Source organism: Phytophthora parasitica (genome assembly GCF_000247585.1).
Source record: "Phytophthora parasitica INRA-310 unplaced genomic scaffold supercont2.7, whole genome shotgun sequence".
Taxonomy (NCBI): Eukaryota; Oomycota; class Peronosporomycetes; order Peronosporales; family Peronosporaceae; genus Phytophthora; species Phytophthora nicotianae.
This window is the reverse complement of record NW_008648993.1, coordinates 644,869-668,239: the sequence shown is the minus strand read 5'-3', so window position 1 is coordinate 668,239 and position 23,371 is coordinate 644,869. Positions and strand designations below refer to the sequence as shown.

Here is a 23,371-nt window from a genome sequence, read left to right as displayed (position 1 = left end):
GGTCGGAGAGGTCGGAGGTCGGAGATTTTATGGTATGGACTGCGGGTACGGGGAAGAAGGATGTTATCGGCACGTCGATGTCGTTCATCGACAAGGACTGGACGTGGCGTTGCTTGTGACAGTCTGCAACGAATCTCACGATTCCGGTGTTGTGCAAAAGAAGATCTCGAGCCGAATTGTGGAGCTGTACGATGTTGACATCGGCTGCATGGCTCACTTCGTCATGTCGGATACGGCCCCAGCAGCTCGTAAACTGTCGAAACTATACGAAGATGCAGTACCAGTGGACTGCTCGATGTACGTGTTAAATCTGTGTCTTGTGTACGGCCTGGGCATGAAGGAAAACGTCAAGACCTGCCACGTGGTCAACCCGGTGCCAAATTTGTTACAGAAGCAGCGGCAGATGTGTACGCCAGGAGGTCCATTTCCCAAAGGCGCAAAGCTGGTGAAGAAAACAACTACTTCAAGACCCCGCAACATGTGGAGAGGCTCTTGCGCGTCCAGCAAGCCTACGGGTTGCCCGAGCTCAGCGCGATGGTGAACTGTGATACGCGCGTGGCCTCGACGGTGACGCTGTTTCAGAAGAGTATCCTGAACTACCCCGAATTCAAAGCCTACTTCCAACGCTGTGAGACCTACGATGATCCCACGATATTCGCGAGGTTATCAAACGAGGACTGGCAGACGATGGCCCAGTGCGAGGCGGTAACACACATGCGATAACCCGAGCACCGGCGACGTCGGCATGACGGAAGAAAAAGGTGCGATCGAGGAAGGGCGGATGCTGCTTCGCAGCGCACACAGCGCCGTCTTTGAAGCTATGTATGCTGCAGCTCATGAGGTACACGAGAGCGCACGAGAGAAGTCTCCAAACCTGGACCTCGTGCCGTCAATGGACGACGATGACATGCTATGTGGAGCGCCGTTGACGTTGGAGGATGCAGACCGGCGGTCCCTAAGCTTTCTTCTTAAGGAAGCAGATGAGGTGCTGGACAGGTGGCTGATCCACATCGTACCCTGGGTTCAAGTAGCTGTACAGCAGGCTGACGGCAAGGGCATAAATGCAGAGGCGATCACAGGCCTCTTACTGGTACGCCGCAACGGCACTGTGCGCTGGAGTCTACAGGGCCTCTTGAAGCATGTTGATGTTGGTTGGTGGTTCCAGGAGAACGGCGCCAAGCTGTTCTCTTCGGTTGCCGCTCTTGCTCGCGCTTGGCTTGGCCGCGTGTCCTTGAACGCGTTCCAAGAACGCGTGTTCTCGACGGGTGGCTTGATAGTGAGCTCGCGGCATACGAGCACTGATAATGAACGTGCTGAGATGCAGGTCCTGCTCAAGCAAAACCGTTCTGAAATCAAGCGGATGGAGCCGCACGGCGGAAGCTCCGTCGTCTTGATCGACAATGTGCAAGTCTCTTAAGAGGTCGAAGGGTAGTACTTCCGCCGGTACTATAGTACTTCTACACAGTAACCCAGAAGGTCGGATTGAACCTACTGAGTAAAACAGTAGCTAAAATAAACATAACAACTACTGGTGGCAGTAACACCAAAAAAAAAGCGCCGGTACTTTTAACCTCTGCCCCTCACTGTCCCTCTATTCACCTGCCTTCTGGTCCCTATAACAAACTGCTAGGAGGAAATCGGAAAACATCGTCAATTAATGATCCTATGGATAAATGTGTGCCCCTAGGTATGTGAAGGGATCGACATCCTAGCCCTCCTCAATAGCAGCAATCCTATGAAGACAACACTGCCTCGTTCTGTTTCGTTTTGGTTTTGCAGCATCGTTCTTTAGCTCGCTTTGGGAGTTGGGGCCATGACATCCATCCTCACAGTTTAGTTGTTAAGGTTAAGTCCTTTTTTCATTTTCGGTGGGATAGGACCAAGAACTTCGATCGGCAAATATGATCATAATTCATTCAAAAACGATAATGTCCGAGATAAGTTTGTTAAATGCATACAACATGTAGTGCGTACGAAAAGGAAGGCCAGCTCAGGTGCCGGGTGATGAGATGAGGACGTGGCAGACGCAAAACCGGTCTCGCCTCTATTTGTGCAGTATCACTGCAGAAGGCGGTGACGGTGAGGTTGGCCAACTGAATTACAACGTTGATGTCGAGAATCTTGTTTATAGAAACGTGAGTGGCTACAGCTATTGCAGCTACAGCGGTTAGACTGCCGCCGTAGCAAAAGACAACTTGAACGAGTCGTAGCTGCGACGGAAAGAGGTTGGGCATGTTGATATAGCAAAGTGCTAATGGAAAGTGATTGATACCTTTGCCACGGTTGGAAACATTCGATGTGAAAGTACAAAAAAAAAAGATAAATCCAGAGCTTTAGTACGGCTTAGCACGAAAAGGAAGGTCAACGCAGGTGACGGATGACGAGATGAGGACGTGACAGACGCAAAGGGATTACCTGTCCAGTGTCAATTATTCGTGTGCCAACCCGGACTCGCCTCTGCTTGTGCATTATCACTGCAGAAGTCGGTCAAATCTCGTGCACAGGTGTATCAGGATCATCACGGGCGTGCAACGATGCCATCGCGGCGATGGCAGCAGGGAGACGAGTTGAGCTCGTATGTACACGCCAAATCCCCTGATCCCTTAGTGTTCGAGTTCGACGACCACTATGTTTACTGTATGAATACATGGTGCCTTATATGTATACTTAGATGAAGTAGTGCTTTTGTGAAAGGTATGAATTTACTCCATTTCCGATAAGCAAATAAACCTGGCGTTCTTTACCCGTCGGCAGCTACCGGTAGTTGAAACTGTAGACACTGACCGCGCTTTGGCTGAGAGTTGCGGGTTCATGCAGTCCCCAACGGCGGAGTCGTTCGCTATTGCTCAACCTGCCAATTGGCGGGGTGTCGTAAGCTGCCTTCCACCAGATGCATGTGCCAATTTTTTAAGCCTGGGCTCAAGCCACGAGCAGGGCACAGATGGAAGTGCAGCAATTCTTGTGGCCGGCGGAAGTGCAGTAACATGGCATTTGGCGCCCCATACGGACGCTGTGAATGGCTCGAGTGTATTCACCAGTGACTTGGTCTTCCAGCAGATGTGCTCTGACAATGGGCAGATCCATTTTGGTGCTTATATAACGCCACCACTGCAGCTCGAAAGCAGTGCAGTCGCATTGCCTGCGAGAATGCCCACTACGTGTACGACCGCCATCCCATCCATCCCATCGAACAGACAGATCCCAGTGACGATGACAGTCGATTAGGAGCGCAATCCTTCTAAGCTGCTCATTTCGGATGGCCCGTGAGTTTAGCAGCGGTGCGAACACGTCAAGCAGACTGCCAACGTGCCCGCTGAAGGCAGCCATGACGTCAAGCCTGCCACTAGAAATAACCCACGTTCAGCACCTTCATGGAATCCGCCAGCAAGCATACGCTTATCTGCGACGTGTACTAATACAACCTGCCTCAGGGCAGCCTGCAGCCGTGTTCAGAACGGCCGAGCTCTGAGTCTCTGTCGCTGCACCCGAGCAAGTTGCTGTTTGCTTCAACTTTGGTCTGAACCAAGCGTACCAAAAGGCTGGTACAGTGTCCGTACAATGTCGAGCTTTGATTGGCTGGAGCAGCAGTTTCGTCCTTTCTGACGACGGAAACGCCCCGTCTGCCGGACTTGTTCGGCGACTGCGCAGGCATCATTGTGTGCACCACATCAACTTGCAGCCAGCGCAGATAATTCCAGCTGGCCTAGCGGAAGAGCACACAACCGATGCGACAGGTGCTCATTGTAGAACTCGCCGCGCCGCCCCAAAGCACGTGAACCGGGCGGATCAGCCGCAGCGACAGGAAACGAAATCAGAGGGGCCGCCAGCCAGTCAGGCCCCGTGCGCATTTGAGCACGATAACAGCCTCAGCTACATCCACAGCACCAGGGCCAACAGCGCCAGGTACAGCAGCAGCACCAGCTAGGAACGATTGGACGATGGGCAAGTGGGGCCTACCGAGGAGGCGGTCACATGGCGAGCTGCCACGCCTGCACGAGCTAGAGCGCGCCGTGCAGGCCGAGATTAAAGACATTCGCGGACGTGAAGAGCTCTTTCTGCGCTCCACGTCGGAGCTCACGTCGCTCATGAAGAAGCTTGGCCGGACGCAGGGCCGTGCTTACTTTCGCTATGTGCTACGCGACGTATTTGGCGAGAAGTCCAGACTGTATGAGGCCCGCGGGACACCCTCGACGAAGCAGGTGTGTGCGTACGCCAAGAGCGTCATTCAACGATTGGCCAAAGCCATTCATTTCGCGCCGCTTGTGCTACGAGCCGGTTGCCACTACATGCTCACCGAGTTCCGCAAGGCTTTCCCGGGATGCAAACATGACGCGCGTATCGTCGTGGGTAGTTTGCTCTTCCTGCGAATACTTTGCCCAGCGCTCATCAAGCCCGAAATGTTCGACTTCCCTGAACACACAACGCAATCACTGCCTATGGGCGTGCAGATCGCCAAGATCCTGCAACACACACTCACTGGCACGCCAGTCGGAGACAGCGACCCCGCGTTCGACGACAGCAACGCCTTCATTTATGCTTTCCAGCCCTACGTGGCCAACTTCCTCGTGCGCTTTCCCCAGATCCGCGCTGCGTTCGGTAATGAAGAACCGCAGCAGATGCCGGTGGTGCGTGCGCCTGCGTCCTGGGACTGCAGTAACGTGACGCCGATCACGCCCACAACTCCCACAGATGCCGACAACTGGGCAGCCTCGCCCCGCGCTGAGTCCTGGAACGCACACCGTCCCAATGGCAAAATGCGCGGTCTCTCCATGAGCTCCAATGACGCTATCAAGAACAAGAAGAAGTTCTCGTTGCGCTTCTGGTCCAGAGGACCCGGGGACAGTAGCGGCGTCGCCCAGCGGCCAACGCCGTAGGCTAATCTAGCGCCGCAGTCAGGATAGGAACCCACCATTATTTAATCCAGTCAATCATGGAGAACACTTCGCCACCAACCAACATTCGATCTCCATGTCCTTCGTAAGGATACCTCGGCCTGATTTAGCAAGATCTCCTAAGAATGCATACAATGTCTATGCGAAACTTAGGAGATCTCTTTTTTTAGAAAGAAAAAAAGCTTTGGTGATCCATTGATCTTCAAATTGGCTCGGCACAAGTGCAGGTTGTCTGGGGACGGCGCCATCGTAGCCATCGTAGCCATCGCAAATGGACAACACCGGCCCAGCTGCTGCTTACCTTAGGACCTACGCGGGTGATCTGACGTGCGCGTTCGGACGCCGCACCGGCCGAGTTTATGTGGGGACGGCCGACGGAAATGTGCTCGCGTTCGCCGCGAACGCGTCGGGTGAATCAGATCGCACCGGCAGCGCCGAGCTGTCCTTGACGCAATTGCTCTGGCGCTTCCGCGTGTGTGCACAAGCGGTGACGGTGAGGTGGCTTCAACGGTGTCGACAGCGGCGCGCTGCGTTCGGAGGGCGTTCGCGTTCGTGACGTCAGGAGCGGGAGGACTGACGCAGAGTGAATGTGTTGTTGCACTTGCCCTTGCAGAGCGTGTGCGGCGTGGAAAGTGATGGGCTGGACAAGGCCACGCTGCTTCTGGTCGGCAGCGCTGGCGGGGAGCTCGTGGTGCTGCGCGAAAAGCTGGTGAGGCAGGGATTTGTCTTGGAGATCTGGTAGAAAGGTTGCAATGTATTGACTGTCGCTTGTTGTTGCGGTCAGGAGCTACGACGGTTCCGGTTGGAGAGTGCAGTGCAGCACATTTGCGTTGATCGGGACGGAGAGTTCGTCGTCGGGGACGCGCTGGGCAATCTCTACGGCGTGACACAACATGAGATCCTCTGGAAGGTAGGTAGTTGTCGGTAGAGTTAGATGAATTGGTACGCTATGGACTAATGCTCGCTATGCTGCTACTAAGCAGAGTCGACTGCCTACTGTTGCTCCTAAGGATGACATTGGAGCAGAGTACTTCTATCCATCAGTGGCCACACCAACAGTGCAGGCGATCGCGCCTGCCAAGCTGCTGGACGTCGAGAAGACACTGTCGAACTACGTTATCGTTGCTACTGGACAGAAACATTTACTTGTGACTCACCGCGGCCAATACGTTGGCTTGATTCCTACCCGTACCCCAATTGCAACGTTAGCGAGCTTTCCCGTTGGAGACGAAGACGTCGTGCTGGCAACCGGGGAGGAAGGGTGAGCATTACTGTATGCTGACGCTGACTTGAGTGCAAGAATGCTTTACCTAAATTTACTGTGTGGCAGGGTTATCTATCGCCTTGTGAGCTATCGAGACGCAATACTGAAGGAGATGCCAGACTTCCGCTTCGCTCTGGAAAAATGGGCTCAAGCGTCATTTTCTGTCGCAAAAATTTTGCCTGTAAAGACCCATGCATCTACCTCCAAGTCCGACTTTGCGTGGATCTGCTTTGGTGTAGATGGTGAAGTCGCTCTTTTTTGTGGACAAAAGCGTGTGAAACTATGGAGTGCAGCTTCGTTTAGCAGTGCACGCAAGGTAGAGCTAGGTTTTCCCGTCGATATGACGCTGCTAAACGATCGTGATGGCAACACTAGACAACAAAGCGGGGCTATCGTGTTCCCAGAGAGAATACATATTTTCTCCATCGAGCTCACAGACAAGCAGTAGTCACACCAAATTAAAAAAAATGGTGATACTAAGTAACATTTTCTAGCATTCGTGTATTCAAATCACCAGTTATTCGGACAAGCGTGGTCGCCGGAAGAGCACCAAGTTTTTGCCATCGAATGGTAAGAATGCCTTCTCGATTTCTGGATGCTTGGCTGTGAGGTACTCGACCAGGTTTTCGTACGACAAGACCTTGCTGCCGTTCGGTTGTCGACGATCCGGGAACTTTTGCCCAAACACACAGCAGGGCACCACCGCGAACGGCTTGTTGAACTTAATAGCAACGTCAAAAATCGAGTCCGTGGCCTCATCAGGGTGCATGCCCACGAGAAGCGATGCTTGCTCAACGAGCTGAACATTCTCCGTTGTCTCCAGGAATGAATCCATGTTGAAGAGCGCTGTAACTTGCGGTACAAGGATCTCGGAAAATGAAGCCTGTGTTTCACTCGATTGCTTGCGCTCCTTCTTCTGTTTCTTCAGGTATTTGTGCTGTTGCTTGGAAAGCTTCATCGGACGCTGAAAAAAATTGTGTTAAAACCAGATTTTCTTAGTCTGAGAAAAAAAAAATCAAAGTTTGACTTACCGGTTCGATGAGTGTGCAAGGAAGTCGCCGCCTGTTCCACAGCTCGAAGGACACGCTCCCTCTTCCTCCTGCAACGTCCACAACTCCTTTGCCGGATGCAAGAAATTCTGCACCAAATGTCTCAACCAACCATTCGACGAACACCTGAGCACGCTGCTGCTTGCCAATTTTCCCGTGAGGATCCAGAGGATCTTCATCGATGTGAGCTCGAACACGTTTCAGGTGCAGCCGCTCTTTCAGCCACTTGGCACGTTCTGTCTTCCGCTCGGCATCGCTGACGTGGAAGAACTCGCAGTTATCGCCGTGCTGACAAGTCTTCGAGTTGATCCAAAACTTGCAGTGCGCTCGCTCCTCTGAAGCTCCAGTAGCGGTTGGCTCCGTGCTATCGTTCTCGCCACGCGTATCGTTTCCTTCATGGCCCACTGACTGCCGTTTAGTCGTGGTGACAACCGTGGGAAGAGGGAGGAATGTCATGCCAGGGTGTTCATCTTTCCACGCTCGAACTACGGCAATGTCGCGCGCATGTACCAAAATGGAGGCGCCACCTTCAAGACGCTCGACGAATCCGCGCACGCTGACAATATCCCCAACTTTGACTCTGTATCGGATAGTGTCGATCTCTTCCGCTGCCAGTTCACCATCGATGATCTTGAGGATCACCTCTATCCGTTCTCTTTCACCATCCGACCCCGTTGCTACCGATGCCAAGTCGAAGAACGAGCATCTCCGACTGATACGCCGTTGATGCATTAATTGACCTTCCACAATGACGTCGCTCTTCAGTGCATCGCCACTCCATTTCGCCACCTCCTCGCGAAGGGCTCCCAAGCTCGACCACACCGCCATATTGATGGCTATTGATGGCTATCAAAAGTTTTGGATTTGATGAACGCGTTTTGATTGGTTGTAAATAGATGTTGTTAAGAACGACAAACTGTTCAACAAGTACCCGAGGTTAACTAGGTCACTTCACGCAATGAAGACACCGTTGGCTCGCAGATGCACTTGAAGGTGCATAGTGACCTCTTCGTGGTGCGAGAGGTACGGAAAATCACCTCCATTTTTGATCAATGCCTACAAGATATTTAATGAATTGTCGAAACGCGATGTTAAAGTGCATGTAAGTGAAATGGTTTAGGACGCCAAGAAAGAAATTATCAACCTGTTTGGCGCGGGGGTATCGGTAACCGACTTGGTCTTTGAGACTTGTAGGGAGGCTGGTATCTTCGTAGCTCTTTAGTTGGGGGAAAATATGACATTGGTTAGTGATCACACCAAAACCGTAAACGGTGTTTGCACTCACGTCAATAAGCGTGATTTTAGCGTCCGGCAAGGAAACTTTCCAGCTCTCAGGATCGCAAGAGAGGCAATTGAGGGTCAAGCGCGAGGCGATTTCCTGTTGGGACAGAGTCCCAAGCTGCAAGTACAGGACACAATATCAGTTCAAAGCATAGTTAGCTATGTAGCTGGAGTACAAAATTTGTTCTCCGGCTAGATGTACATTTAATGTATACCATGATAGCTCACCTGACTCATCATGTATTCCATTGCATGGTTCTGCGCATCCTTGTTAGGAATACGCTTCGGAAAGCGCTCGAGTATATATCTGCATCGCCGGCGTACTTGAGCAACAAACTAAAAAATGCACTTCGAAGTACTAATTCTCACTCACTTTCTCACGTAAAAGTCTGGCATGTAAGGCAGCCTGCAGTTATATCCAATAGAACGAGCGACTTAGCACAAATCGACTCCTTTCAAGGTAGTTATGAACGCTTACATCTTAATGCATGGTCCGTTAGCTCCGTACACTTGGGTATCACAAAACCCTTGCGTCATAGCTAAGGACGCGACGCGTTGCGGATAGTGAGACATATAGCGCTGCAGATAGAAAACGTCGGTGAGACGCCAGAGCACAACGGCAATCCCTAGAATCAAACCTGGATCAAGTACGCGCCAAGTGACACAGCATACACGTGAACCTAAAATACACAGCATTGTTTGTTAGTTTATCCAGCCCCAATCAAGCATCAGCCAACTCATCATCACCTCAGGCAAATTCATCGCGTTGAGGAACCTGTCGAAGCTTTGAATCCACTCCTCATGCGTCCAAACAATTGGGTGTTGGATCTGGATAATACAGTACAAGAGATTAGCAAGATGAAGTCGGATCACCTCGAATCCAATTCTTACTGCCAGAACGCGGAACCCTTTTGCCCCCAGCTCTCGCAACTGCAAATGAAAACATAGTGCGGCACCACTTGTTCCGGGAAGGCACACCAGCGGTGGTCTACCAGAGTTCGCATCACTCAGCCTACCCGAATCGTAGTATTCCCAAGTATGGCCATCGTAGGTGGTGATGCGTTGGCGCGCTGTCTGCTGCAGGAATTCCTGCTCGCTGCGCTTCAGGGGCGACAACTCGGCCGCCTTCATCCTGGTTTCACTTGATGCAAATCAAAGAAGGAATCGTATCGAATGGTATCTTGGATACAAAGGTCGCGGCGTTTGGGTGAAAATATTTTCCATTTAAACTACAGTAGTATCATAGAGAAGCAGGAGTTTGATGCCTTACCACAATGAATTTCTAAACTAAGTTGTAACAAAAAGAAGGCCACCTTTCATCATCACCACCATTTAATGGTGTCCCACTTACGCTTATTTAATGATGTTGGCATGGTAACAGTGACAGTCGCATTCTAGATACTTTGTAAGAAATTGAAATTGATGTGTACTGGTGAATTACATGTCGGATTGTTGTAGTCTTTTTCGATGGTTTCCTACAATTAGCATTGTCAATAACAAAATTTCCGAAAATAACAGTAAATTATTTATTTCAGCCGTCCAACAAATTATATATTTCAGGAAAAGGGAATATTGCATTATTGATGGGAAAAATGCCTAAAATTATTTATTTTAAAATGCCATAAAATTATTTTTTTCAAGAAGAGGGCACATTTCCTTGACGTTCGCACCGCAGCAATAAGGTTTCGATGCAATAATTGATGTTCTTTGTCGCAAAATTGAGCGTCTAGCGCGGGAAAGGAAAGCTGCGTTGTAACCTATATTAGGATTTGCACTCACTGCCAAGATGACTTGCTCACAGCGACTGATATTTAAGAATGAATAGATTTCCCTTCCGCTGCTTGGCCGGGAGCATCTACTAGTCCCAAATTGCTGTCAGCGTATCCTGCATTGTCTCCTTGTCCCGTACCGCCTCTCATAACATGAGCTGTGTCGAACTACAATGTCGCTCAAACTGCCACGGCGCAGACCTGATCTTCAACACGCCCCCTTCGAAGCAAAGCTTCGAAACCTTAGATGCCGGTGCCCACAGCTTGCAGCAAGTAGGTCAGGTGAGCCTTGTCCAGGGGCTTTGTGAATATGTCAGCTGAGTTTCTGAGACCTTCACCTTGTATAACTCGATCATGCCCTTCTCCACTTGTGCACGCACATAGTGCCATCGTAATTCAATGTGGCGTGTACGTCGACTGTAGCTCGGGTTCGTTGCCATCACCAGTGCCGCCTGGTTGTCAATACCCAGTCGAAGTTTCACGTCCTTCATCTTCATACTTTTCCTGTAAGATGTTGCTTTCACCCACAGCCTCCATTGTAGCTTCACATACAGCCACGTATTCAGCCTCAGCCGTGGAAAGTGCTACAACTGTTTGTCGTCGTGACATCCAGGAGATTGCACCTCCTGCCAGTGCGAATACGAAACCCGTAGTACTCTTCCGAGTCTCGGGATCGTTTGCCCAGTCACTGTCGCAGTATCCTTCCAATTCCACACACACAGTTCCCTTCGGAGAGCTAGTGTAGGTAATTCCATAGTCCGTCGTCCCCGCTAGATAGCAAACCACACGCTTGAGTGCCCCCACGTGCTTGCTTGAGGGTTTTGCTACGAATCGGCTCAACTGACCCACCACGAATGCCAAATCCGGCCTCGTTCCGGTGGCCAGATACATTAGCATGCCAACGACCTTGCGATATGGAAAGCTGACATCAAATTCTTCATCCCCTCCAAGTGGTACCAGTCGCATGTTGGTCTCCATCGGATTCCCCACTGCATGCACGTTCTCAAAGCCTAGAGTATCCAATATTTCTCGTGCATACTTAGTTTGACTAATCTTTACGCCCTCCACCGATTGCATAACCTCCACACCCAAAACTACTTCAACTTCCCTTGATCCTTAATTCCAAAGGCTTTGTCAGTATCATCAAACAATTTTCGCTTCGAAGATGCATTGTTTGTTGCAACAATAATGTCATCCACGTATACCAACACTAGCATGATAACGTCACCTTCAAACCGATAACACAGGCATGGTTCAGTCAGTGAGCGCTGGTATCCGTGCTCCAGCATCCACTTGTTCAACTCTGTGTTCCACTCTCTGCCCGACTGTCTCAAGCCATACAGAGCTTTCACCACAGCGTAAATGTGTCCAGCGACCTCGCATGGATAGCCATCGATGCCCTTCAGGTACTGACGAATTCCCAACCACGCGTTCAGATACGCCGTGTTCACATCCCCTCCGTAGAGTATCAGCTTCAGAATTGCAGCAAGACCTGCCAACATCCTGAAAGATGACATGCAAGCCACTGGTGAAAAGGTCTCCACAAAGTCGATGCCGGATCGTTGGTGATTTCCAAACGCCACAGTACGCGCCTTAAATCGAATCACATAACCTTGAAAATCTGACTTCAACGCATAAACCCATCCAGTTCGGATTGGCTTGGCATCTTCTGGTATGTCAGTATACGGGATCTCCTTTAGAACACCCTTCGCCTTCAACGATGCCATCTCTTCCATCTCTGCTAGACGCCAGAAATCTGCATACATGGATCGCATTGCTTCATGGTGGTTCTTCGGGACTTTCACCTGGCTCGCCCTTATCGGCTCACCGTTTGCATCCAACACTCGAACGGTCTTTTGGATCGCGTTCACAATGTAATCATCCAGGTAGCTCGGTCGACGGCGTTCGCCCGCTTCACCCAGACCAGCACACTTGCGCTTCGGTTCCATCTTATACGCACTACGCGCCACTCTCGCCTCCTCCGACGATGTTTCATCACGATGAGTTCGTTTTCCAGTTACCTTCGGCCGTAGTATAGCGCTAGCATCTACCACGTCTTCAGGTACTTGACGTTCATTGTCCATCTCGGTAGCAAATCCACTGATCACAGAAACAACATCACTCTCCACGATATTTTCACTTTGATCGGGCTGTGTTCCTGCTCCGTGGTCTCTTTCCTCAGCTTCCTCTTCTTCCGAGCCAACTTGTACTGTAACAGATTCACTTCCATCACCGTCTACTATGTTGTAGTCTTCGAACTCATCACGTAATTCGTTCAATGCTGCTGCAACCGCATTATCCATGGCAGTCTTAGCCTGCTCGCTAGCTCGTATCTCGCTACCAACTTCACTTGCTACAGAGTTCTGCGTCAGTGAGTAATCTCCACTTACAACACGATCAAACTCTTCCACGTAGCACGTCGACTGAGTCGGTCGTTGTTCACAAACACTATGATCTTGGTCATTTTCACCGTCCGGAACTTCGTCCTCAACATTCCAGTCCTTCTCTGCGTCCACATCATCGAGTAAGTCCGTCGAGTTCCATGAACTCGTCACTTAATAACTCGGTGATTGTAGTTTCAGAAGCTTGTTCAAGGTGCATAGACTCCAGTTCAGTTTCTTGCTCTGCATAAACCTCGTGTCGATCACGGTAGAGTACTTCCTCCGTAACACGTAGGTCTGAAACAAACTTCACTGTTCGCTCTTCCGGAAAATTCACCTTGCACTCAATCACATCTTCTGCATACCCAAGAACAAACCCAACTCTGGCATTGTCGTGTTGCTTACGACGACCTGGAGTTGGTGGTATGTGCATGAATGCCAATGCTCCAAAGGTCCTGATGTGATGGAGGTCTGGTTTGACTCCAAACATCTTTTCATACCGAATACCTTGTACTCCCATGTTGAACACCCGATTCTTCACGTAAACGGCGTTGTTCATAGCTTCTGACCACAGACTGCGCGGAAAACCTGCCTGGATCATCATTGACTTAGTCATGCCGACCAGTGACTGATGCGTGCGCTCGCACAGGTTTAATTGAGAACATTTTGGGCCAACTTTAACGTGTTCGATGCCTCGCGCAGCGTACCATTCGTCAATTTCCGCGTTTACGAACTCACCGCCCTAATCTGCCAATACTTGGCGCACGTTGAAGGTTTTCCAATCACTATCACTGCGACTTCGCCCTGCCTGTCTCTCTGCCCAAAGATTGTATTGCTTCAAGTGCTTGCCCACTACATCGCTTGACTTGCTCGTCAATATATGAATAGTCATGAACCGAGAGTAGCCATCCATGATCACCAGCATCGCCTTGTACCGAGTTCCGTTTCCCTGGCTTGGGATCAATAGATCTGCATACACTACTTGATTTGGCTGCTCGAGCCCTCGATCAAGTTTCTTCCAGTGTGGCTTCCTCTTCTGCTTTGCAAGGTGACACGCATCACAAATTTCCTTTTGTCTCTGCGTTAACATTTTTCCTCGCACTAGCCCTTTGTCTACCATGGCCTTCAGATACTGTGGACACGTATACACTAAACGTTTGTGCCACACCGCCAAAGGTGCAATGCCATCAACTACTGTTAAGTTGGCAATGTTCCTGTGGTGTGGTCTCCCTCCAGTTGAGTTTGAGGCGTAAAATCCCCATGTGGCTTCAACCGGATTGGCAATTGCCACTATAACCTCCTCGTCCAGTATGTTGAAATTGTGGGTAGTGCCGTCATGTTCAAAGTCTAAGCCTTGTTCAACCGCTCGACCTGGTGAAATGAGTCCGAACTCCGCACCGGGCACGTACAATACATCATTCAGCACTAACGTGGTCCGAACTCCATTCACATCCGATTCCAAAGCAACAGTACCTACACCAACAACGCGTACTGCGAAGTCTGTAGTCACACCATGCACGCTCTGTGAGTTTCTTGTGTCTTCTGTGAGTGCTATAAAGTCAGCGGAGTTGCCAGTCACATGAGCGTTCGCTGCAGTATCAAAAAAAACCACCAGCCGTTATCCATGTCCAGCTCTCCACTCACGAGTTGCTCAGGAACTTCATTGTGATTTATCTCTCCAGTTTCCACAGTCCCGATGGCCCCCGTTACCACCCCGACATCCTCATCTCCAGAACGTGGATTCGGTGATGCAGGAATTGACTGAAGAATAGTCACACGTCCACGTGCATTCCGCTTTTCTTCGCCTTCCTTAGCTTCGGCACCAGCCTTCTTCTTCGCTCTCTCCGGACAATTCACCTTCACATGATCGGTGCTCTTACAAACGAAACACTTTCTCACTCTCTTGGAACCAGAGTCTGCTGATTCGTCCGATTTGCCCTTGTCTCAGCTGTTGTTCCCAGTATTGCCACTGCTCTTTTGGCGTCCTCCACGTCCTCCTCCACTATTCCGGCCGCGGTAGAACTCGGCCTGTCCGAATCATTTCGCGTACCTTAGTGGGCGTGAAGCTACTAGAGTCAGCACGGTAGCGGACTGCAGTCTTCAGACTTTCAAACTCATGTTGCTGCGGTAGGCGCTCCAGCATGATCTCCACCATGTCAATGTCTTTAACATCATACTTCAAGGTTTTCAACTCAGTCTTAATGTTGAACAGTTTGCACAGGTGTAGATTCGCGTCCCCACCGGGTGTCAGCTTCATGCTCCACATTTCGTTCACCAAACGCCTAGTTGTGTGAACTTTCACAGTCTCGTTGGTCTTGTTTTCAAACAGATCCACTAACGCTGCCCAGATGTCTGTCCCGGACGCCTTGTCCTTAATCTGCTGCAAGATCTCCGGAGGCACGGACGTTCCGATCATCCGCCGAATTTGCTTCTGCTTTAGGTCAAAATCCGCCTTCCCTTCCTCCGTGCTGAGTTTGTCACGCTAAATCTTGCCGCTAACAATGTCCTCCAGCTGCTTCTCCCCGAAAACTGCCTCCATGGCCCACTTGTACGTGTACCAATCCTTGCCATTCCAGTTCTTGGGTACACCGTCGTTGTTGTACTTGAGCCGCTCCGCCATCTGGAGCAGTTACCGAAGTTCACTTGGAAGATCCGCTGTTTTGGGCTCATAACCCTATTAGGATATGCACTCACTGCCAAGATGACTTGCTCACAGCGACTGATATTTAAGAATGAATAGATTTCCCTTCCGCGGCTTGGCCGGGAGCATCTACTAGTCCCAAATTGCTGCCAGCGTATCCTGTATTGTCTCCTTGTCCCGTACCGCCTCTCATAACATGAGCTGTGTCAAACTACAATGTCGCTTAAACTGCCACGGCGCAGACCTGATTTTCAACAACCTATTCTGCTGCTGCGCCAGACATCGCGACCGAGAATACGGCGGAGGGACGATCGTGGAAGTGTTGTGCTACTAAATACTTTTCCGTAATGACATAATTTATTTTCACTGCTGACGCAATGTCATTATTTATTTCGGCACTTTAATGAGCTTCATCGGATTATTTATTGTGTTCCTCATAAATAAAAATGCCGTATTCGCAAACGCGCAAAGTTTGCGCTGCTATAATGCTTCGATGTACATGTACTTGGGGGTTAACTTTTACTTCCATTCTAGATTGCCATGGTTACGTTAGCAGCACGCTGAAATAATTCTGCGGGCTGGCCAGTGGTAGTATGACTTTACAATGTGTAGCACTTACTCAAGCTCCTCCTAAGCGCCTAGAGACCGTAACATAATTGAGTGCAGTACATTGCTCTAAGCAATTGTTTCCAGCTGAGGTATTGTTAGTGTAGGGCCCAAAGCGCTGAGCAACTGCCCTAAAATGATCCACCTCTCGTTGACGCAAAAGCTTCCTGCATTTGACGATCAGAGGCTTTCCCTTGCCGGAAAAATAACGTCCGAACATGCTTCTTACTTCGGCGCCTTAGCAACTTCGATATCATCGTGGTTTACTCACTGACCGAACGTCATGGATCGAGCCTGCACAGAAAGCGCCTCCATCTGTGCCAGTGCCTCCCGCATGTCTTGGATACCCTCCGCAACTTCAGCTTGCTTTCGGTGCATGTCTGCAATCTCAAGGCGGAGTTCGTGTGGCTGCGGAAGCCATTGCCCGGCAGGCAGTTGCGGCAGCATCCTCCCTACTACCGCACAGAGCTGGGCTGAGTTTCGCCCCACCTCGTCCATGGACGTCTGATCCTCAGCCACAGTTTTCTCCACGGTCTTCAAAGCCTTCTGCGCCGCTTCCAAACGACGTGCCATCGTCTCCGCCAACGCCACATCTCTTGCGGACAAGCCCACCGATCTCATCTCCACCATGAACGCTCCAACCGTGGCGATGGCCTCCTCCATCAATTTGTCCTCCGAGTCCAGAGCAGCAAATGCAGCATTGAGCTTCTTCACCTGTCCTTCCTCCTCTTGTGAAAGCGCGCTCCACGTTTCGAAGTACTTCAGCGCCTTCAGCAATCTCGGGTGCACTAATCGTTGCTCCTCCATATTGATTTGGGTACAAACATTACGGATTTATGCTCATTGATCAAAATCACCCGTTTCTTCACAAGTAGACTGGGTTATTTATAAATAACTGGGATTTTTACGAATTTATTTTTCAGCTCGGCAACTGGAGGTGTTGAGCGATCTGGTTCACATGTCAATCCTTCGGTGCTGAGTTTCTTCCTGTTGTTGAGTCACTCCTGCGCCTTGTGACTCAACAACCAACCGACAAAAATGCTTGGCACACCGCTCGAAAAATTTGATTACCGTCATGAACCCGCAATCCGCAAACAATGCAAACTCGTATCTCCAGATCTGCCAATGGCAGACTGCCATACAAACCTGCCGTCAAAAAAAATGTATTGTGTCTCCAGATCTGACATACAAAATTGTCGTCAAAATTATCCGACCACTTTTCACTTTTGTCTTTCCCGGCTCACAACTGAACTGCCAACCAGAAGCTCAGATAAGATGGCCGCAGATCTCTGGTGGGTGGGCGTGCTGGTTGCCGGCGTCGTCGTGGGCGTCTCCGTCGTGGTAAGATACTACTCTGCTCTCTATGTCTCCACTCCGATGCGCCGACACTAAGCTCCCTTGCAGTCGTTCGTAGTGACGAAGATTCGTGCTCCGGGCTTCAAAGTGGATGGCAAGCACGTGTTCATCACTGGCGGCAGCTCCGGCCTGGGTTTGGCGCTGGCCAAGAAGTACGCGCAGCAAGGAGCCAAGGTGTCTATTGTGGCGCGTGGCCTGGACAAGCTGGAGGAATCCAAGACGGAGATCGAGGGCGTCCGCAAGAACGCCGAAGCTGGGGTCTTCATCCAGTCGTGCGACGTGGCGGACTTCGCCAGCGTCCAGAAGGCAGTGGATGCTGCCAACAAGTTCCACGGTCGTGCCACGGACCACGTGGTCTGCTCGGCAGGCTTCGCTGCGCCTGGTTACTTCTTGGAGCAGGACGTGAGTCTGTACAAGAAGATTATGGACGTCAACTACTTCGGCACGCTGCACACCATCAAGGCGGCACTGCCGGCCATGGTTCAACGCTCGGAGGAGGGGGGAGAAGGCGGCCACATTGTGCTAGTGAGCTCCGGTCTCGGCCTCATCTCGTGGATTGGCTACGCGCAATACGCTGCCCCCAAGTACGCCCTACGTGGCCTGGCCGAGTCGCTGCGCAACGAGCTCAAGCTCTTCGGTATCCGCGTGAGTATCTTCTACCCTGGCAACATTGACTCGCCCGGCTTCGTGGAGGAGAACCGTACCAAGCCTCCTGAGACTAAAACCATTGAAGGTGTTAGCGAGCCGCTGCATCCGGACAAGGTGGCGCAGTCGCTGATCAACGGCGTGAGCGACGGCGAGTTCAGTATCACGAACGACCCGATGATCTTCATCCTGCGTGTCTTGGCGAACGGTGTTGCACCGCGCGCCAACACGATGATGGAGACTGTGATGCTGCCGCTGATCATTCCTATCCAAGTGGGCTTCGGCTTCTTCATGGACTTCATCGTGTGGCAGACCAAGCGTGCTCGCGAGAAGAAGCCCAAGGACCAGTAAGAGGCATCAGAGAGATCGACAAAGAGTCAGAGGTAATGAGGGAACAGAGGGCTCAGTACGTTTTGCAATTGTTTCTCTTTGTCTATGATCGAGCAGGAACTTTTGATGCCAGGTTTTATGCCCTACGCTTGCTAAGACGCCAGGAATCGGGCGGGTTGAAGCGATCATAGAGCGGCTCAATCTTCTCATTGCGTTTGCGTTTCGACAGCTTGGTGGGGTCGCCCTTCTTGAAGAAGGCTGGGGCCAGTTCCACAAGCCATTTGGGCTCAATGGTCATGATATTGCGCATGTACTCCTTTGTCGTGAGAACCAGCTCGTGGTAGAGCACCCACTCTGGACTCTTGTTGAACAGCGCACTCGATGGATGGATATACACGGGCTGACCTTCCACCATGGTACGGTATCCCTCCTGTGGGTCTTTCTTCGCTGTGTTGGCGAAGTATCCGGCAACAATTGCGCGTCGAACTTTGTTGTAGTTCTTGCCACAAGAAACGACGTCCATTTTGTATCGATCGAGAATGGATAGCAACTGCTTCCGGACGTCTTGAGCACGACGGATAGCTCGTGCCTGGATGAAGTTTTCATAGCACCACGGGTTGGAGAACTTGGAGTTCGCCCAGGCTTCATACACTGCCAGTAGAGTTAAGTGGTCACCTTCAGGCTGGTGGAATTTAGCCTTCTTCTGGTCAGCCTGAGCCTGCTTCTCCTTTGGTCGGAAGAAGACCGACTCCACCGACAGCATCGCCACGATAGTCAACACCTCCTCTGCGCAACCAAGGACAACGGAAGTCAGTAGCACCTTGGCGTTCTTCGGCTCGACTGGGAACTCGGCCATCTTCTTGCCCAATCGTGTTAATAGACCTTCATCGTCCAATGCGCCCAGTGCATACAAGTTCTCAAGTGCCATGACAAGAGCATCTTGTGGTGGTGGGTCCATGAAATCGAAACCCATGAGATCGTTGATACCCATTGCCTTCAGTTGAAGCACAACCGAGCCAAGATTCGCACGTTGGATCTCTGGCACGGTCGTCGGCAGCATCTCGTTCTTGTAAGCGTTCTCGGTGTACAATCGGTAGCATTTACCGGGACCCGTACGTCCAGCGCGCCCAGCACGTTGACGAGCTGAGGCTTGTGAGCACGGCACGACCACAAGGGAATCCATTCCAATCTTCGAGTTGAAAGCATTCTGCTTGCAGAAACCAGGGTCGACGACGTAGTAAATGCCGTCAATAGTCAGCGACGCCTCTGCAATATTGGTAGCCACCACACACTTCCGAGAGCCCTTGGGTGCTGGTTCGAAAATGCGCGACTGCATTTCTGAAGGGAGCGCACCATATACTGGAAGAATGATGAGTTCGGGGGCCAGTGCACGCTCTTGTAACGCCTTGATACGCTGATACAGAACTTCACATGCCGTATCGATCTCTTCTTGACCGGTTAAGAAGAGTAAAATATCTCCTTCGGGCTCGGATAAATGAATCTGCATCACACAAAGCAACGAAGCGTCCAAGTAGTCCAGCTCCGGTTCCTTTGTATACAGGATCTCCACGGGGAATGTACGGCCCGGGATTGTGAAAATCGGGCAGTCGAAGAAATACCGAGAGAATTTCTCAGCATCCAGAGTTGCAGATGTCACGATAATCTTGAGGTCTTTCCGCTTACGCACAAGGTCCTTCAACAGTCCAAACAGAACGTCCGTGTTGATTGTCCGCTCGTGGGCTTCATCAAGCATCAGAGCACTGTACTTCGACAACGTTGGGTCAGCCAGGTACTCGCGCAACAGCATACCTTCGGTCATGTACTTGATCACAGTCTCCGGACTGGTGACGTCTTCGAATCGCATGGAGTAGCCAACTTCTTGTCCAAGCTCACAGCCAAACTCCTCAGCCACACGCTTCGCCACGGATGAAGCAGCAACACGGCGCGGCTGAGTACAACCGATAATACCGGTAGATGTTAACCCCATTTCGGCCATGTACTGCGTCATCTGCGTGGTTTTACCCGATCCAGTCTCTCCAATAACCACCAGGACTTGATTGTCAGCGATAGCCTTCATCAGTTGCCGCTTCAGCTTGAAAACAGGAAGGCTCTCACGCTGCTCAAGAATGGACTTGTTCGACACAATACCATACGACAAGTTCTTTCCCACTGACTTCTGCTTCCATTCAGGCAGCTCGAACGTCGATCCCATGTTAATACCACGCAGTTCCTGAGCAAAGTGTCGCTCGCCTGCCTCAGGCATTGGATCTTCCCAGGGACGATTTAGATCCTTCGGGATGGAATCGATCAACTGGTTCGCTTGTGTCTGGCGCAATTCACGACGTTCCTTCGCTAAGTTGGATTGTGTCATGGCGGCGCGCTGCATTGATCCATCCGGGTTCTTCACAATCTTCACGGGCGACATCTCACGACTCATATGCGTTTGACCACGCAGGAAGACTGGTTCGTCCTCATTAAGCTCCACCTCGAAGTCCTCTTCGGTAGCTTCAGTGTTAAGCAGACCATGCTCTTCGTCGAACGTCGGATAGTCTTCTATCGAAAGCACACCAGAGTTAATAAGCTGCTGCACTTCCCATCGTTCAGGTGACGACATCCGTTTGGCAGCACGCTGTGGCTTGCTGTCATCTTCATCCAGTTGTTGTGAGCTCTGCATACCCGGTGCAGATGGGTTGATCCACGAGCGTGAGTCCGACGATTTGTTCTCCTGTCGTGCACGCTCCGCACCATCACTTGAGCGCTGAGGCATCAGATCTTTTCCAGTTTTCTGATCGACATCACGCATGGACATCGATAGCTTGGCTCCCGATATTGAGATGAGCTTCACCTTTACACGATCGCCGCGTTTGGCAAACTCCTTGACGTTGCTCACACGATTCGCCGACAAGTTGGAGACGTGTACGAGGCCTTCCTTCTTCTCTCTTGAAAATCCCTCCAGCTCTACAAACACGCCAAAGTCCATTACTTTAGTAACACGGCCGTCGTAGATGCCGTATAGCTCCAGCTCTCTGGGTTGGTCATCTCGTCTTCGTCGGTCATAGTCCCGATCCCGATCATCACGACGTGACCGAGAACCGTAGCGATCGTCTCGATCGCGGTCTCGTCCACGACTGCGATCTCTCTCCCCGTCGCGTCGATCCCGTTTCCTGCCTTCCGGCCGGGATCGGGATCTCGACCGTCTACTTCTCCTGCCGCGATCTTCATCACGTCCACGACTTCTGTCACGTCCGTAGCGGTCGCGCTCTCTGGATCGATCTCTGTTTCGAGAGTGACCATCACTCTCTCTGTTACGACGCTCGGTTGACGGTTTGGTTGGTTTCTTGTCGTCGTCCTCGTCATCCTTGATGGCCGCTCCGGCGATATCCGCGGCTGTGAGCTGCTCGTCGTCTCGGATCTGGTGCCGCTTGCTCTTGCTCTTGGAGTCAGCAGCTGCACTTTTTGCCTGCTTCATTTTGAGCGGCGCCATGGTCTGTACGATACGGTAGAGGTTCTCGGCCAGCGCAGGGGGGAGCGGCAGCTCGTCCTTCTTGATGGACGCCAAGAAAGCGGCGCAGCTGGAGCTGCTGCGCACTAGGTCGATAACAAATTCGGCCAACGTCTTGTCACTCATACCAAGGTGGTTTTCCAGCGCCTGACATACCTTGGACACGAGGCTCAGCTCCTGTAGCTTCTCCATCTTGACCTCCAGTAGTGTCTCGATGCGAAAGGCGGTGAGGAGTGATTGTCACTCGAGGAGTCACTTAAGTGCAACACACCAAAATACGTTTTACAACAAAAATCGACCAATAGTTACAGAGATGGCACAAATAGTTTTTTTTAATATATATATTTCGCGAAATAAAAGATTATTCAAAAAGTGTTTTTTTATTTTCTGTTATGTAGCCATTCCGCACTTCTCTTCATCTTTGTAAGATGTATTCTAACAAAACATCTAATATACTACTATCTTATCGCTTTCAGCAGGAATGGACTGGTTAAAAGCGAAAAATACTATGGAATCGAGCCTTTCTCACTCTCAGTAGCCGGGTTTTTAATGGCTGTCCAATTTCTCCGTCGGTGTCTGTAGTCATACTCACTCATCACTCTGAATAAGGAGAAAGTTTTCCTTCGTCCGATAAAATTTAACAAAACCTACGCACCTATAAGTTTGCAATCCCATCCAATGGGACTCCCTGATATTATGCACCTCCTGCGCCTACTTTATAGACGTAGTATCTGCTTTGTCGAAGCTGTGTTCGCGTGAGGTATTGTAAGGTATGTTTTACACTTTAGAATATTCACATTATAAAAATCATCTCCAAGGTGTATCTTCACCACAACAACGGAGTGCTGTCCAGGGCTCGGTAAATTTCAATAACTGTAATATTAACTGGCAGTAACTTATTGCAATAACTAATTGACCCCCAATCCCCAATTTCATCCAATAAAACATATACTACCTGTTTTTAAAAAACTTTACAATTGGTGGTTGGTATTCGTGGGTGCAATTCGCTACAGGAGAGCATTGCCATACCGCAATTTGCCGAAACCAGAACAAGACTATTCTGCTACGCCACTCTCCACATGTCTTCAATCGCCCCGAGATCCCTTGCTGCTGCCCTCTTTGGCTCCGACGGCGATGGGTACCATCAGAGTCGAATCTGTTTCTCCCGTCGGAAGCAAGTTCGTGGGACTGGGTGCACGAACCTGGTGGAACACCTCGTCCGGTGTCATGCCAACACTTACGAGGACGACAAGAAGGCAGCCTCGATACTTTCGTGAAGGGCGATGAATTCTCCAGGACAATTTATCACTGGTTGGACTGGATCATGATGGAGATCCGCAAACTGAGCATGTGCGGAAAGGTGAAGACGCGGAAGTACACTCGTTTGAACCGAGTAAGCACAAAGACGCTGAAGAAGAGTATGTTCGGGCTGGAAAGCGTCGTCCAAGGACGAATCAAGTTGCTGCTGCGTGGCAAGAAAGTCGGCTCTGCCATAGATGCATGGAGTGAGGACGGTACGCATTTCGTGGCAGTCATCGGTGTAACTGAGACCGACAAGTATCTGTTGTGCTTTTCGACTCTGACGGACGAGTCGGACATGGGGTCAGACGCGATTATCGAGTTGCTTGACGACGTGTTAGACACGTACGAGATTC

General features: G+C 50.7%; 11 protein-coding genes across 12 annotated transcripts; 6 read left to right on the top strand and 5 right to left on the bottom strand.

Moving 5' to 3' along the window:
• Positions 1–34: 34 nt before the first annotated feature.
• Positions 35–723, top strand: PPTG_05224 (hypothetical protein; the record flags this gene model as incomplete). The annotated part of the gene is made up of 2 exons (XM_008898732.1): positions 35–445; positions 505–723. 2 exons carry the CDS (start codon positions 35–37, stop codon positions 721–723), a joined length of 630 nt encoding a protein of 209 aa, XP_008896980.1.
• A 22-nt stretch (positions 724–745) lies between these two features.
• On the top strand, positions 746–1,417 carry PPTG_05223 (hypothetical protein; the record flags this gene model as incomplete). The annotated part of the gene is made up of 1 exon (XM_008898731.1): positions 746–1,417. One exon carries the CDS (start codon positions 746–748, stop codon positions 1,415–1,417), a length of 672 nt encoding a protein of 223 aa, XP_008896979.1.
• A 1,502-nt stretch (positions 1,418–2,919) lies between these two features.
• PPTG_21647 (hypothetical protein) lies at positions 2,920–3,084 on the bottom strand (the record flags this gene model as incomplete). The annotated part of the gene is made up of 1 exon (XM_008899279.1): positions 2,920–3,084. One exon carries the CDS (start codon positions 3,082–3,084, stop codon positions 2,920–2,922), a length of 165 nt encoding a protein of 54 aa, XP_008897527.1.
• An 854-nt stretch (positions 3,085–3,938) lies between these two features.
• PPTG_05222 (hypothetical protein) lies at positions 3,939–4,874 on the top strand (the record flags this gene model as incomplete). Its single annotated transcript, XM_008898730.1, has 1 exon — positions 3,939–4,874. The coding sequence occupies one exon, from the start codon at positions 3,939–3,941 to the stop codon at positions 4,872–4,874; it is 936 nt and encodes a 311-aa protein (XP_008896978.1).
• A 289-nt stretch (positions 4,875–5,163) lies between these two features.
• On the top strand, positions 5,164–6,604 carry PPTG_05221 (hypothetical protein; the record flags this gene model as incomplete). The annotated part of the gene is made up of 5 exons (XM_008898729.1): positions 5,164–5,385; positions 5,506–5,601; positions 5,677–5,802; positions 5,876–6,153; positions 6,223–6,604. 5 exons carry the CDS (start codon positions 5,164–5,166, stop codon positions 6,602–6,604), a joined length of 1,104 nt encoding a protein of 367 aa, XP_008896977.1.
• PPTG_05220 (hypothetical protein) lies at positions 6,503–8,073 on the bottom strand. Its single transcript, XM_008898728.1, has 2 exons — positions 7,188–8,073; positions 6,503–7,120 (listed from the first exon to the last, which is right to left on the bottom strand). The coding sequence occupies exons 1-2, from the start codon at positions 8,031–8,033 to the stop codon at positions 6,674–6,676; spliced, it is 1,293 nt and encodes a 430-aa protein (XP_008896976.1). The 5' UTR covers positions 8,034–8,073; the 3' UTR covers positions 6,503–6,673.
• Positions 8,063–9,658, bottom strand: PPTG_05219. Of its 2 annotated transcripts, XM_008898727.1 has the most exons (9): positions 9,378–9,658; positions 9,234–9,314; positions 9,125–9,166; positions 8,965–9,065; positions 8,860–8,892; positions 8,715–8,793; positions 8,491–8,604; positions 8,350–8,421; positions 8,063–8,261 (listed from the first exon to the last, which is right to left on the bottom strand). In XM_008898727.1, exons 1-9 carry the CDS (start codon positions 9,615–9,617, stop codon positions 8,157–8,159), a joined length of 867 nt encoding a protein of 288 aa, XP_008896975.1. In that variant the 5' UTR covers positions 9,618–9,658; the 3' UTR covers positions 8,063–8,156. The 2 variants fall into 2 exon arrangements, with proteins under 2 accessions (XP_008896975.1, XP_008896974.1); XM_008898726.1 differs by having other exon boundaries at positions 8,063–8,421.
• Positions 9,659–15,688: 6,030 nt separating this feature from the next.
• PPTG_05218 (hypothetical protein) lies at positions 15,689–17,035 on the bottom strand. The gene has a single exon (XM_008898725.1). It carries the CDS (start codon positions 16,688–16,690, stop codon positions 16,151–16,153), a length of 540 nt encoding a protein of 179 aa, XP_008896973.1. The 5' UTR covers positions 16,691–17,035; the 3' UTR covers positions 15,689–16,150.
• Positions 17,036–17,083: 48 nt separating this feature from the next.
• Positions 17,084–18,303, top strand: PPTG_05217 (hypothetical protein). The gene is made up of 2 exons (XM_008898724.1): positions 17,084–17,224; positions 17,288–18,303. The coding sequence occupies exons 1-2, from the start codon at positions 17,159–17,161 to the stop codon at positions 18,233–18,235; spliced, it is 1,014 nt and encodes a 337-aa protein (XP_008896972.1). The 5' UTR covers positions 17,084–17,158; the 3' UTR covers positions 18,236–18,303.
• On the bottom strand, positions 18,256–21,986 carry PPTG_05216 (ATP-dependent helicase HrpA). Its single transcript, XM_008898723.1, has one exon. The coding sequence runs from the start codon at positions 21,906–21,908 to the stop codon at positions 18,351–18,353; it is 3,558 nt and encodes a 1,185-aa protein (XP_008896971.1). The 5' UTR covers positions 21,909–21,986; the 3' UTR covers positions 18,256–18,350.
• A 1,057-nt stretch (positions 21,987–23,043) lies between these two features.
• Positions 23,044–23,349, top strand: PPTG_21646 (hypothetical protein; the record flags this gene model as incomplete). The annotated part of the gene is made up of 1 exon (XM_008899278.1): positions 23,044–23,349. A coding segment is annotated over one exon (306 nt), but the record flags the coding sequence as incomplete, so codon positions are not given.
• Positions 23,350–23,371: the final 22 nt, after the last annotated feature.